General features: G+C 32.1%; 1 protein-coding gene across 1 annotated transcript in view; it reads left to right on the plus strand.

The window, feature by feature from the left end:
* Positions 1 to 2,062, plus strand: part of LOC110099163 (probable inactive ATP-dependent zinc metalloprotease FTSHI 1, chloroplastic) — an 84,596-nt gene extending 82,534 nt beyond the window's left edge. The window contains exon 15 of the mRNA XM_028693477.1: positions 1,501 to 2,062. Coding sequence (XP_028549310.1) covers positions 1,501 to 1,683 — 183 coding nt within the window. The 3' untranslated portion in view covers positions 1,684 to 2,062. The remainder of the gene's footprint in view (positions 1 to 1,500) is intronic.
* Positions 2,063 to 16,372: the final 14,310 nt, after the last annotated feature.

Raw genomic sequence — 16,372 nt, forward strand, 5'->3', positions numbered from 1 at the left:
AACTGGACCGGACAAAGAACCGGTAGAGAGAGTGGTTCACGGTCGAACCGGGGTTGAACCGGATGATGTAAGAAATAAAATTTAGATAATATAAAAATCATATAATAATATAACTTTTGTATTAAAATAAAAAATAAATGAAGAATATAATTTATTTAATATTATTAATTAAAAATAAATATTATTTCATCATATAAAGATTATTATAGGATTCATATAACCAACCCCATGTAGTGGGACAAAGGCTTGTTGTTTTTGTTGTTGTAATGTGCTATACTAGGAAGACCAAGGTACAAATTAAAGTATATAATTAACTAGGAAAGAAATTATGCGTATTTGTTTAAGAATATAATTTTTATTTACTTAAATCATGAGTTGTAAATCTGTAGGATTTTTTCCCATTTTATTTCTTGTTTTACAATTGTCTATATATTGACATGTATTAAATATTTTAAATCAATAATAAAGATTTTCTTATTGTCTTCATTTCTTGACGAATTCAACAATAGAATTCAAATTTTTCCTATCATAACAACCTATCTTGAAATATTAAAAATTCTTTGCCTTTCAAATTCTTTCACTTTATCCTGGAGTTCTAATGTTTTTATTGTTGTATTTATACTCTTGAATGTATAAATCCATAATTACTACCATAAGTTCTGTGGTGAACTTTTCTCTTAAACTCACCTTATAATTTTTGCTGGAAGATTAGTCTTTTCTTCCATGTATGAAAATCTCTTTGTGAATTTAATTTTCTTCAAAGGTAATCTGTTTGTGATTTATTGATTCCGCTTTCATATATAACCAAGTATTCTTGTTACTTAAAATCTGCTTTCAATATTGCAATATTATAGGCTACTACAAAATCAATATAATTTCTCCCATTATATTTCTATTTCCCCATCATTCTAAAACTTTTATGCCTATTTGAATATGATGTATTAGTTTATCACTCTCTTCAAAACTAAGAGTTTTCTAAACTTTCTAAATTATCTTTAGGAGCCATTTTTTTGCTACCGAGTACTCAATAAAAATTATCCTATCCTTAACCCTATTAATCACAATAATTTTATCTTCCATCTTTGTAACCACTACTAGCTCAATCTCATTCATATTATTAACCTGTCCAACATACAATAATTTATAATCTTTCCTCGGTTTTTTTTCAGATTTATCTTTTTTTGTTTTCATTTAATTTCTTATAATAAATAATATTTACTCCTCTTAACATAGTAGATAAAACTAGTTAAATGACGATAGTGAGCTCGCTATTAGCATGCTTTTAATTTCATGCTTAGAATATAAGATAGTAAATAAATTGATGTTGCGCATGGACAATGCTTAAGCTCGTAGAAAATGTAAGCGTGGAAACTGTTGGAAAGGAAAATGGATAGCAACATGTGTAAAAGTTATTCAATTAAATTCGTAGAATTAAACTTGGTCTATTTCATTACTGATGTCATTTTGCACAAATAATTTTCCAATTTGATTTGTTACCAGGTATTACTGGATAATAAAGAGATAAGTGGAGATCACATTGAATTCATTTTAGATAATTACCCAGCCTCAGCTCCAGTTATGGCTGTTTTGGCGGAGAAAGATCCAGGAAGATTACCGTTCTTTGTTGAGCATGGGGACCGTGATCATGTTTCAACTCCTGGAGTTCTTGGAGAAGCAGCATAGAGAATTTGTCCAGAGTAATTTGAAATCACTCCTCTAGTAACTTTTCCTTAATGCAGGTATGCAGCTGTGAGAATTCCAACTTGATAAATAGGTGCTTCATGTGCATTGAGGAATTGTCATAGGCGTCTCCTTTGGTCTTATTGGACCAAGGCAGGTTTGGATCATTAAATTTTAGAGTTTGCATGCATCCTCATTGTAACTTCTCATAAAATTTAGAAGGGATCAGCGTGTTAGGAATCTATCTTCAGTGCGGAAATTATACATTTTCAGTGAAATATATGAGCATGTTTGTCTTTTTGGTTCTCAAAAGACCTATAGTAATTTTCATCACAAATTACATTTACAGATTAAGATTATGATATTTCAAATTTTGTAAAAAGCAAACCAATTTAAGAAGCTGTTTGATTTGTTGAAAAAAGGAGCTGTTTTGTTTGCTGAAAAGAAATGTTGGGTGAAACAAAATCTTGGTGGTTGGTTTGATGAAAAAAAGCAATGTAAAATTATTTTGCTTTTTTTTTTTCTTTCATTTTTGATCTATTGTAAATTCAGCATGTTTTGGCTGAATTCCATGTATGTAAAATCATTGCTTTCAGCTAGCTATGGTCGCTGATTGGTACTGACGTCTATTGCTGCCACTATTGCCAACCATAATTGCCCGCATCTGCCATCACAATTAGACACCACGTCTATCCCTTTCGCCAATGCTAGCTACCTATTGGCCATCATTGGCTGCCATCGCCTCTACTTGTTGGCTGCCATAGCTGTCATTTGCCATGTCGTCGCTCATCGCCATGACCACCGCCACCTTGCATCTTAGCAAGACACTGTTACTGCCACCATAAATAATCATTATTTTACTTTATATTGCATTTATTTTATTTGAAATTAAAAAAATATCTTATATATATATTTTTTACAATCATTCAAACTTCAAATATTTCAAAAAAAACAAAAACACATTTTTTTTTATATTGCATTTATCTTGCCGTGCATTATTGTTTTCAACAAATTAAGCAGCACATAAGATCTACAAAGCAAGATCACGAATGGTTGAAGTAAAAAAAATGCACTATCAGTCTATAACCAAATTTGGATTAATCTAAATGTTTCTTGGCAACTCAAAAGTAACAAAATTATTAAGTTAAATTATTTTAAAAATTTTATGGTAAATTCTGTAATATGAATAATATTTTTTTAAAGTTAATAATATATGTATTTGTTTATATATTTAATTATTTGAATGAGTGATTTATTCATAAAATTACACTTTTACATGAGTAATTTATCATTATTATGTTAGATATTATTCAAATAATTTTCACATTTATTGCAATATTCGGTCATCTTTAGTCAAAGCACTGATCATTGAATCTCTCCTTCTTGTTCTATGCCTTAGCTCAATGTAGCAAAAATACATTATATAGATCACAACACATGGTGGAAGATGGAAGAATCCCAAGATATGAGAGTTATTCTTAAAAGAATGTTGGCCTATTCATTTGATTAGTAGGACTATAGTTGGGCGATAGAGGTAAGAGGGATCGTAGTCAGGTGATTGAAGTAGAGGGGAATATTGTCGCATGGTTGAGGTGGACTGTAGTCGGCGGGTGACGAAGGTTGGAAGGGCCATAGTCGACAGGTGACAGAGGTTAAAGGGATCATAGTAGATTGGCAACGGAGGCCAAAGATACTGTAGTCGGTGAGTGATTGAGGTCGTAGGGACCGTAGTCAGTGGGGAATGGAGGTTGGAGGGACTATAGTAGATGGGTGCCAGAGGTTTAGAGATAAACAGTTTAACATCATAGCTTTGAATGAAGATCTATAACTCATACAAATAAAGAGAGAGGAGTGCAAGAGTCACTAAGATTTTTATGTGAACCTTGATAAAAGGGAAAACCATGGGCCTGGCCTAGTTAAAGTGATTCTATAGGTGTTTATAATTGATTATAAATGATGCTCTTCCTTGAGAGAAGGCCTTGGTTCAATGTAGAAAATACTCATCGTATAGAGCATAATATATGGTCAGAGTAGAAAGAATTCAAGGATATGAGAGTTGTTATCAAACAAATGTTATCTGATTCGTTTGGCAAGTAGGATAGTAATTAGGCGATGCATGTTGAAGGGATTGTAGTCTGGTGATTAAGGTTGAGGGGATTATTTTTACGTGATAGAGTTTGAAGGAACCATAATCGGAGGGAGATGGTGGTTGGAGGGACTATAATCAGTGGGTGAACATGGTAGAAGGGAGCATAGTCGATGGGTGACGGATGTTGAAAGGACTGTAGTTTATGAGAGACAGAGGTTGAAGGGACTGTAGTCGAAGGCTTTGGTGGTTAAAGAGACTAAAGGCAATAGTGGTCGGTTGGATTGTAATCGATGACGATGGTAGTTGGAGGAACCCCACTAGTCAAAGAGCGATGGAAGTCGAATGATCCATAGTAGGTGGGCCATGTATGCCTGATAGACCATAGTCAACGGGCAATAATGGTTTGAGGAACCATAGTCGATGGGAGACGGAGATTGGAGGGACCCCAGTCAACGGACGAAAAAGGTTGAAGTGCTTTTTGTTGGTGGGAGATGGTGGTCCACGGGATCGTGGTCATCAGGTGATGGTGATATGAGGGATCATAGTCATCAGGTGAAAAAAGGTTAGAGGCTAGAGGGACTGTAATTATTAGGTGATGGTGGTCAACAGGATCGTAGTTGCTGGGCAGTTGAGGTTGAAGGGACCACAGTGTGAGACCTCGTTCCCTTACTGTTCCTCTCTGACTTGGATTTTCCTCCCAGGATCGTCCGGGACGATATTGAGATCGTCCAGGACGATCTGTACTATTCAAAATACCGTCCTGAAAATAGTTCTGGGAACCGTCCAAGACGATCGATTTTGGTCTGATCGTCCCGGGACGATTTTGCGATCGGCCGGGCCGATCAGCCTAATGATATATGAAAATCAGCTCGTTTTGAGGAGAGAGAAAATCATTTTTATAAAAATAGATATTTTGAGGAGAGAGAAAGAGAAAGGGAAAAGAGGAAGAGCTTGGTTTCGGAGGCCGCGGAGCGCTTTTCGTCCGACATAACTGTTGGGAAAAGTGAAGATCTTGTGGTAAGGACTCCGAATCCTATTTCTGTTTTCAGAGATATTGAGTTTTGACCGAGTTGTACACTGTTTTGTGTTTTCGTAGTCGAACTTTTGACCCGGTTTTGTATTGACACAACTTTCACCGCACAACTTTTGGTATGTTATAGATATGACTATTGTACACGATTTGAGTATTTCCTACGACGATTTTACCGGTCGGAATTGATTCTACGCGATTTTAATCGAATAGAAAAATATCAGGACTTGATTTGATTTGGATTCTATAGAATAATAGTCTTGTGATATTCTATTGTAAAATTTTGAAGATATTTTGGAATTGCATCGCTTTTTGCAGGAATTTTTGTGTAAATTTGATAGACTGTCGTTACTTCTGCCCGATTTTCGTGAACGATTTCTGATTTTCTGAAATTGAGTAATTGAATTGATATGTGCATGACTATTGATATGAATTGTTACTAGATTGATGAATATGGCATTATTAATATTGATTATTGATTGATTATCGGGATTGATTCTTGAATTGACCTATTGATACTGGAACACAACGTAGAACCTGGTTGAACGTTGGTTGGGAATTGAAATGACCTGTACAGGATGGTGGGCCGACGGCTTTTTCCTTTTAGAACTATTGATCAATGCTGATATAACGATGAGAGTCCATAAGGAGTTTCTTATAGATATGCCCGGTATTTTTGACGGGCGGCCGCGGGCAATAGAGTGACGACTCTTTTTATTGAAACCAACGTATGGATATCTACAACAGCAATATGGATTCTCAACAACAACATAAGCCAGTTGATTGTACCTATTGTTCCAGTAGTATGTATTGAATGCAATGTTTATCTGTTATTGACGTACCGGATTTTATTATTTTATCGATTTTTTGCTTTATTGATTTGATCGGATTTACTGTTTTTTGTAACGGCATTTAATAGATTTTCATTGATGTGTCAATTGAGCAATGGATACGATTGATATTGATTATTGATTATTGACATTGATATGGATAGAATGGATATAGATATTGTATAGATTCATTGATGCTATAGATATTGGTATTGCCTATAGATTGATTCTGCATTGTATTGATTTGATTGCTACAATTGATTTATTTATCGTATTGCTTTTCCGATTGATTTTACCGACTTGATACTAGAGACTTGCTTTGATACGATAGATTGGTTCGATACGATTGATTTGATTGATCGACGGATTCTCTTGAGATTTCACGTACTGATTGATTGAGCTGGATTTATCGATTCGCCTACCGCTGCATTGACTGGCTTTATTGACTATGGATTTCCGTATTGCACAGATTCATTGACCATTGACTGATATGGATTTGATTGACTGACATGCATATTGATAGCATCGCCGTGCTTTGATTTCAGTTATAGGTATTAGGTGACCTGCTGGGCTTTGTAAAGCTCATTATATGTGGTTGATATTTTCAGGTCAGGGCAAGGGAGCAGAAGATAGGAATTGATCCGGATCTTCAGGTTTTTGTCTTTTGATGATTTTGATTCTTTTGTACTCAGGATAGATTTTAGTACTGGTGATTGTAGTGTAGTTCCTGAGTATTGTACATGACGTTTTGAGATATGAATCGACTTGTATATTGATGTTTTAAATTTTATAGATGTTTGATAGACTGTTTAATTGAAGGTTTAGATAACTCTGGTAAATTGATTGAGAAATAGATTGACATTCTTTCCAAGTTAGATCTTGGGGCGTGACACACAGTGGTTGGGCTACTGAGATATGAGGGACTATAGTTACTGGGCAACCATGGTGTTAGGGACCACATTCAGCGGGCGTTGGACGTCGTAGGGACTATATGTAGTGGGCTCTGGTGGTCAGAGGGACCACATTCTGTAGAAGAACATGATTAGAGGGACTACAGTAGGTAGATGATGGTGGTTAGAGGGATCAAAATCGACAGGCGTTTGTGGTTTGAGGACTACAGTCTTTGGGATAGGATGGTCTGAGGGACCATAGTCAACGGGTGACACTAGTTAGAGGGACTGCAATCGACGAGCGATGGGTGGTTGGAGATACCAGTGTCGGCGATGATCGAGCGAGGTTCACCAGTGGTGGCTAATCGAAGAGGGTTCACTGATGGTGGTGTCATGGTGGAGCTTTGCAATTCTAGGGCCTTGATCTCTAGTCCAAAGACCAAGCTTCCGAAGGTCCTAGCCCCCTTTCATGTGAGGAGAGAGGATCTATTTGTAGATTTTTAAGAGTGACATGCCTCATTAATATAGAGAGGATATAGTGCTAATTCGGAGTGTTCCATGAGATGACTCATATTGATTCCCTCGATTATGGTGCGTTTATCAAGCATTAACTGCCTTAATAATTTTACAACTAAGTGGTCTAGAGCTCGATGGACTCATCTCGTTAAGCCGCTCGATTCAACTATAAGCATGTCATATTTAGAGATCATTTTCTCATCCAGTTAATACTCTGAACCTTCAAAATATGCTTTGGTCCGTTGATTCCACCAATTTGGACTCTAATTGGACAAATTTTAGCAACATTGGGTTCACCTTTTTGAGATATGTAATTAGAACATAAGATTGTTGATATTGGTTTGGATGACCCAAATTTGAATTTCTGAAGTTTCCAATTCAGATATGTCTTGAGATTTGTGCCCGATCAAGGCGATTGTTTGTGATGTGTAATTATCTATTTTTTTATTTTTTATTTATGCAAATATAAAAACAAGCAAAAAAAGATATAAATCTAACAAAGCCCGGAGGTCTATTACTTATTATAAAAGTTGAAGAATGAAAAAAGAACCATGCATTCTAGGGTGGTATACAAAAATTTTTCTCAATTTTCATTTTAAAAGTTGAACTTTTATTTTTTTTAAATGCACTTAAATTTTTTGGTATATGATAATTTTTTTTTTTGCTTTCCAAAATAAATAAGGGAATTAATTTTATATGTTTCAAAATATATGCAATTGATCAAATATATTTTCTATATGTTTATGTGGCCAAATATTTGGCAAGTCAAATTTTTTTTTTTAAACAAAAATACACATAATATGACAACATATTTATTGAAGTATCTCTCTCAAAACTATAAGCAGAAGCAGTATCATTTCTAGCTTTCTCATATACCTTAAGTCATTTCATCATGTATCTCGTGTTGATTTCCTTATTCTTTTATCTCAACATTTATCTTTTAGCAGGATAAGAAGATTGCAATGGAGTATTTGAATCGGACATCATTTGACTTAGGTATGTATGTTTTTTAAATATTTAAATAATATTTTATGTATAAGATCAAAGTAACTCTTCAATGATTCATATGATTACATTAGTTTTGAGTAAAAAATTTAGGTTGTTTGATAGAGACTAAACATAGAACCAAATAATGGATTGTAGAAATTAGTTGAAACAAGTACTATTTACAGTAAATAAAGTTTAAACAAACCTAATTTCAAGTTAAAATAAGATTTGCAGAAGATTCAAACTTGGCTCAACCCATATTTAAACTTTATTTTAACCTTTTTTTTTTTTTTTGAAGAAAAGCATAAAAGCTTCATTAAAAATAAATACGATTACATCCTAATGGCATTTGATTCATCCTTTAACACTTTAGTAAAAGTGGGAGGAATCTTATTCAACACTAAATCATCCCAAATGAAAGAACTAAAAATTGCATAGTTAGCACATAGGTCCGCTAACTTATTGCATTCTCTTTTAACACAATTGAAAATTACATAATTAAAATCTTTGATAAAAGATAAATCTTCCAATTCATTGCTACCATTCCTCATGATGCCTTGAATAAAATAAATGACATTCTGATTATCACCTTCTATGATTATTCCCTTGTAAGCATACATCCATTCTCTAGTCACCTCCTTGATAGAAAGAATAGTTTGAAGTTCCTAGGAAGAGATGTCCCAACGAATAAGCTTTTTTCCAAATGCCGTAAAAAATCTTCCTCTATGGTCTCGAATTACTCCACCAATCCCGGCCTTGTACGAAGAACAAAGGGAAGCATCAAAGTTAATTTTTATCCAATCGGGTGGAGGGGGATGCCAAATATCATCAAATAATCTAACCGATTGGTTGACATCCCAGATACCCGAGTTCATACCATTTGAATGCTTAGACACTGCAACATAACTCACAACATCAGTTTCTATCACCCAAGAGCTTGCTTGGCTGTCATCATGAACAAGTTCATTCCTAGCTCTCCATGATAAATATGCCAAGTTACAAAAGAGACCAAACAACCATAGATTTTTGCTATGTAACCATATGCCACAAGTTTCAAAAGAATTGAAAGTAGGAAATTCAAAACCCCATTTGTTCAAGAGTTGGATTACTTCTTTTAATTTCCAGCATTTAGTGACTACATGCTCAATGTCTTCAGCCTCCTCACACCCCCATGGACAGCTTTCCATACTTTGTAATCTTCTGTGACATAAAAAATGATTCTTAGGAATAGCCTTGTGAAGAAGTTTCCACCAAAAGTTCTCCACTTTAGAACATAGATTAGTTTTTTTCAACCAATCCCATCCATGAAAGGCTGAAGGTTGTTCTTCCGAATACTCAGTTGCCATTGCAGCAATTGTTTTACCTGGAATCATATGAATTAATTCCAGCTTATCCTCTTCCTCTTCAATCGAAATCCGAATGTCAGTTATCAACTTTACAAGTTCTGGCCCACAGAATTCTTCCAACTTCACAACATCCCAACTCCCATTACTGATCAAACTGTCAACCATGAATTCACTGCTCTCCTTTGCTTGCACAAATGTTGGCCATTTGTCTAAACTTTTATCCAATAACCACTTATCTTTGAAGACATTCACAGATTTCCCATTTGCAATTCTCCATTTGACAATTGGTTTTAGGAACTTCTCTCCACTTCTTATTAGTCTCCGAGCCACTGAACCTGAATTACCCGAAAAATTGCTATCCATAAATGTGCCATATTTAGGGAATAGGATCTTATGCATCAATGCATCTTTATCTTGAAAATACTTCCATGTCAATTTTGCTCTCAATGTCCCAGCTTTCCTCGAACTGGGAACTAAACCACGTCCTCCTTGTGTCTTTGGTTTACATTAAGAATCCCAGCTTACATAGTGAATACCATTTCTTCCATCACAATTGCTCCATATAAAGCTCCTGCATAACTTATCAATTTCATTCAAAATACTTTTGAGAACCAAAGAAAGGGATGAATGGAATGTGGGGAATGATAGCAACACTTATTTTACCCTAATTCAAATTGATATAAATCTTGTTGGAAGGTCATTTAGTTCGAACCTCTTTAGAACATTAATAAAATCATATTTTATGTCCATTTAAATAAGCATCTACACATTTTAAAGTATGCTTAATATTTGTTGGATCCTGATTCAAATTAGATAATAATCTTTCTTGTTTATATTGAGAGCATTCTTATTTTTTAGGATAATCAATCATCAGTATTTTTGAGCTATATGGAGGAGAATGAAAAGAGTGTATTTAGATTGGTTAGAATTTTAGTGGAAAATAGTGTAAATGATTGATGTTTCCAAGAAGTATTAGTATTCAAGATCTCATACTCTTATGCAATTATAAGGAAATATAAGAATCGTTTTAGTTTAAAGTTGCAGATAATGTGGTGTACCACAGTCGATTATATCAATTGATCCGATATAAATAGTTATAAAAACGAGTGTGCTTTCTTATTTAATAAGATATTTATATTCATTAAAAATTAGTCTTCTACTTGTGTGTTATTATTCCAAAAAGATTTCTATTTTAGATTGTAGCCTGAACAAAAGTTTTCATGCATGCATAAAGTTTAAATCTAGCAAATGAAAATGATGCAATAAGTTGCTCAAACACCTCCTAATGACACATCAAACATTTATTTAAGAGTTGATAAAGATGATTGTTGAATCCTTTTTTATTCGATGGATGATACAAAGTTGTACTTGTCACCATAAGGGAGTTGAGAATTGTTGGGGAGAATGTTATAAAGCCAGAGTGCAGAGAGAAGAGAAAGAAGATATTAAAATATTTATTAACAAAATCAGAAGTATAAGGATGTAATAAAATATGAGCTATGAGCTATGAAGCATGAATAATACAAAAAAAGAAAAAAAATATACAATGTTTATTTTTTTTTGGGGTATCTCCTTGTATCTATGAACTTTAGTCTAGAACTACGGAGGAAAATTGGAATCATTGATAGAAAGTTTAAGCCAAAATCTGGAGTTTGAATTTGAGCCGAACCCCTTTTAATTACCTTTCTCCTCCCTTTTATAGGATTCAGAAGGAAACTATATTTGGGTCATGATATGTAGATGTGCCATCAGCATGATGATATCTATGATGGTGTAAGCTGATTGAAGATCTAAATAGGCGAGTTGAACTAGGTCAAATGTTGTGGTTGCCACGATGAAAAGGTGATGGGTGAATGTAGTGATTTATGAGGGTTACATTTGGTCATTTTTGAAGATTTTTTAGGGGAAAGTCATTATATCTTAGTAGTTCTTAGATGTATAAGATATGGGGATCATGATTCTGGCTTAGGCGAATAAAAGTTTTCTTAGCTAAGAGGAACTTATGAGGTCTCCCTCCTGGGGTGACTGTGGACAAATTTTATGTTTTCCACTTGATTTTCTTTAAATATTTTGTTTATCAAATATGTATAGATTAACATTATAACACCCTGAGATAGAGACTAATGTTTAACTATTGATTTGAAAAGAGAAATTTAATTTATTTTCATAATCGAACATAACAAAAAAAATATTTAATTCATTGCTAAGGATTAAAAGAATATCCTTTTATTATTGTAATCATGAAACTAAATCAATGAATTTTTTTATAATCAAATATAAAAAAGAATATTCAATTTATCTCTAATGATAAAAATAATATTTACTTATCTATTTGATTTGAAAATAAACCAATATTTAAAGCTTAAGTCTACATCCACAAAAATTTTCTTTTATCTTAGAAAAGAACTAATGTAGGGTTTATTTTAGTGATGGGTTCTAGACTTCCTATAAAGGCAAGCCCTTATAGTTATTTACTTCTCCTAAGAGAATACTCTCAATTAAAGTGAAGACTAAAGTTTTCAAATTCAAATAAATTTAAAGAAAGGTTAGATTTAGCAAGATTTCAATACACATGCTTTAGATTATAAATTTTGATTGAGATTTGATTTTTTTTTAATGATAGAGCAGAAGATGTGTAGAGAATGAGGGGTATATATAATTTGGACTTATACTTGCCTAGAGTGAGCTGCTTCCTAATAATCCCAATCATAATCTATCATTGTATCAATGTAGGATTATATAGGTTCTATCCTATGAATAAAGGAATTATAATTTAGGAGACTATAATAAGGACTTTACAATAAGTACATGATAGCATAACAAAATTATGCTTGAAGAATAATGTATGAAAAAAAACTTTTATTCATTGATAATTTATTATAATACATCCTAAGGTCTACTGTAAAGTAAAGATGACCAAACTCCACCAATAATTAGACTAGATTTTAAAGTCTTATATAATGTAAATTTGAATATGATTATTCATTGTAGTCTTGGAATCTTCTAGCTTTTAAATTTATATATAATTACAAAAGATAATGATATTCAAAGAAAAGAAGATTTATTTTTTGGAACCGACAAGTGTATATAAATAATCATTTTCAAATCTTTTATTACTCTCGATATTGTGAAACTCATTCTTCTATACAAGAATCTAAAATATTTACATTTACATTTGCCTCTACATTTACATCATTTCCTAGGTACATTTTACTTTGTAGAAATATAAAAGAGCAATTTATATATAGAAGAAATATATATATATATACAATGTAGTTTAAGTGTATAAAGAAAAGTAAAGCAACTGATTATTATAAATAATGTATATTTTATGTGTTATATTTTCAGTGAAAATATATTATTTTAATTATGATGTGCTGGAAAAATATAAAAAAGGCACAAAATTCTATGTAGCATTCAACAACATGAAGTCAAACAAATCAATGACAGCATCAAAATATCAACTTCACAATGCCATGTTCTATGTCATCAAATATGTCAATGTCTCAATCTGTAACACCTTAGTGCCACAATTACTCTTCCGGTGCCACAATGTTTGAAAGTTAGCAGCACCACGACGTAGAAGTTGTAACTTCCCATGGACATGACCTGTCAGCAAAATGATACAATTATTCTCTAAGTTATTTATCTACATCGGTAACTATCGCGATGGAGCCCGAACAATAGCACAACAACATTAGTTCATTTGTTATGCGCATCGATGTTAGTTCATTTATTGGGCGCAGCGGAACTGACCTTTCAAGAACAGTAGCTCTAGTCGCTTACTTTGTGTTTTCCTATAAATATTCAGTGTGTTATATTTGTATGGGAGTTTAGTCACTTAGAGAATTTTAGTATAATTCAGAGTGCTTCTCTGAATCTCACTTAGGGTAACTCCTAAAGGAATGTAGGGAAGTAATTCATACCCTCGTTAGAGTGTTTGTCTTGTGTGTGTGGAAGCAATTTTGTACGTAAAAAGAAAGAGTATAAAGGAGATCCATTGAACCATTCTGGTGATATCTATATGTTATTAATAAAAAGAAGTTTACTTAAATTTTATTTGATGTCTGACTAAACTCTCTTGTTTTGAATTGATGATATAAATATCATATGCATCACTAATGCTATATGCTGTTAAACTTAGGTTTAATGTGGATCCTCAATGAAGGGAAGCAGGAATAAACAAAAATATTGAATTAGTTTTTGTCATACCCAGGCATAGGGTATAACATATGCTAAATTCTTAAGGTGATGATATTTCCATAGGAATTCTGTGGACATACTGTTCTTACATGCTCGACATGGATCTAGAGATGCATATACTCTGAATAACATCATAATTGAAAGAGATTCATTAGGAAAAATATGTTATTTATATTCATCAATAAAAAATATTATATCCATATAGTATATTAATTATCTTTATCTAATTTTATTTAACTGGTTGAATTTTCATAACATCTATTTTTATTGAGTAGGATAATTATTAAAAATTTATTAGATATTACTAGTGTTTGCAAGTGAGTATATCTTTCTCGTGGGATCGATACTCTACTCCATCATCGTATTACTTCATTTTGCATGTATACATGCATATATTAAGTGTGATTCATATATTTTTTTATATCAAAGAAAACTTAAGTATTGTTCGGGATTGATAGAGCCCTAAATCATTTCACAATTTTATAGATTACTCCATAGCCCTCATCAAGTTTTTGTAGCCATTGCTTGGGAAGTATTTCACTTTTTGTAAAATTTTAACTATATATTTGAACTAATTGCATTATTAGACCTTCTTACATTTGTTATTACTTTATTTTTGGTTGCATGCTTTATAGCTATGGAAAGGAACTTTTGTCATTTGATCCTGAAATTTAGAAAACCCTTTCTAAAATTTGGAAAACCAAAAAGATTTTGAAACTAATTGAACCTGAGTTAGAGCAAAATCATTCTAGAACTCTTAAGAATTATGCAATCCCTTTAGTAGACGGAACTCATCATAACATACATATACATACAATCCAGACTAATAATGTTGAATTAAAATCAGTTATTATTCAAATGATTCAAAATTCCTTGTTTGGGGGAACTCCTATAGAAGATCCAAATTTATATTTAGCTTATTTTTTAGAAATTTATATAATATTTAAGTGCAATGGTATCAAGATGATGCTTTTAGAATTTGAATGATTCCCTATTCTCTAAGAGAGAGCCAAAATGTGGTTGAATTGTTTATCACCAGGCTCTAGAACTACTTACAATGAGTTGGCTCATAAGTTCCTTACTAAGTATTTTTCACCTTAAAAAATTGCCAAATTTTGAAATGACATAACTTCTTTTACTCTATTTAAAGGAGTGTCTATTTATGAGAGTTTGAAAATATTTAAGGAAATATTTAATAAAATACCCTCATCATGCATTACTTGATTGGTTAGTTATTTAAATATTTTATAATGTATTAATAGTATCTATTATAGGTATAGTTGATTATATAGCTAGAAGATCATTAATGTCTAAGCCATTTGAAGAAGCTTATGAATTAATAGAAAAAAATGACTACTAATAATTTCTAGTGGCTTGTTGATGGAAAAATCCTAAAAAAGTAGATGTAATTTATGAATTTAATGCTTTACCAATGTTCACAGCACAAGTTACGTTAATTTTTTTTAAAAATTGAATACAATAGGAGTAAATTTTGAGATAGGAGCTAAATTCTTTGGAGAGCAAAATTCAATTGAACATAAAGCTGCACAAGAGATAAAAAATGTGAACATAATTGGAAGGCAAAATAGTCCCTATTAAAATACATATAATCTAGGTTGGACAAACCATCTTAATTTTAATTATTTAGATAATGTGGGTGGTAGTAATCAATAAAAAAATGGTCAGAATAATCAAGGAATAAAAGAAAATTCTCAACAATCTGTTGTTAATCCTAGTCCTACATATCCTCCAAGATTTAATTAAATAATTAATTTGGTAATTAAAAATCAGTATTAGAAGATTTAGTTATGCAATCAAGGAATTAATTCTAAAATCAACCTATTTCAATTAAAAATTTGGAGTCCCAATTAAGTTAGCATGCAATTTCAGCTAGTAGTAGACCTCATGAATCTTTACCTAGTAATAATGAAGTTAAGCTGAAAGAAAAAGAAAAAGAAAAAGATTATAACAGAAGTAAATTTAAGATTGGAAACAATATACCCATACCAAATTAAAAAATCTAGGTAAGTTTGGTTGAAGACTGTAAACTTAGTGATACGTGGTTGGCAACCCAAATTTAGGTTTAAAAAGTAATTAAGTCTATCTAAAGACTTTAAACTTAGCAGTTCAAGGGAGGCAACCAAATTTATAATTTAAATCTGATAGGTAGAGTAGTTTTCTTTGGTTTATAAAAAAAAAAACTTTGGAGATGTTAGAGCGATGCAGCGCTACCATTAGTACCACATTGCTAAGCCGGGAATAAGTGATTTAAAAAATCAAAATTTAAAATTTCCTCTCACTTAATAATTATAAAAAAGGTATTTTAGAAGTTTAACTATTAATCCTTATTAGTTTTTTATTATAGATTTATCTTTTACTTTTTGAAAATTCAACTTTAACAATGGATAGAACCAAGTGAAGGCATTTCTCCTCTAGGATTAAGAGTGAAGAACATTTGAAAAATGAAGATTCCTTTTCTCTTCTCCACATGCAAAGTTATGCTATCATTAAAAAACTTCATACATTCAATGATGAAGTTTATAAAGATACAAAAAGATATAAAGAAGACTTGAAGATAATGCATAATTGTGAAGTTTCAAATTATAAATTTCATCATAGTCAAGATGTTCTACTATTTAATCACTAGAAGAAGTTTTGCCATGAAAAAATTAAATTTGGATGGATTGGCACATATATTATTATTAGAATATATCTTAATGGTGCCATCAACATTTAAGATAAGAAAATGGTCAAAGAATAAAATCATGTGGATTAGATTAATAAGAAAATCATGAATTTAA

Source organism: Dendrobium catenatum, unplaced genomic scaffold, assembly GCF_001605985.2.
Source record: "Dendrobium catenatum unplaced genomic scaffold, ASM160598v2 fragScaff_scaffold_293, whole genome shotgun sequence".
In the NCBI taxonomy this organism is placed as follows: Eukaryota; Viridiplantae; Streptophyta; class Magnoliopsida; order Asparagales; family Orchidaceae; genus Dendrobium; species Dendrobium catenatum.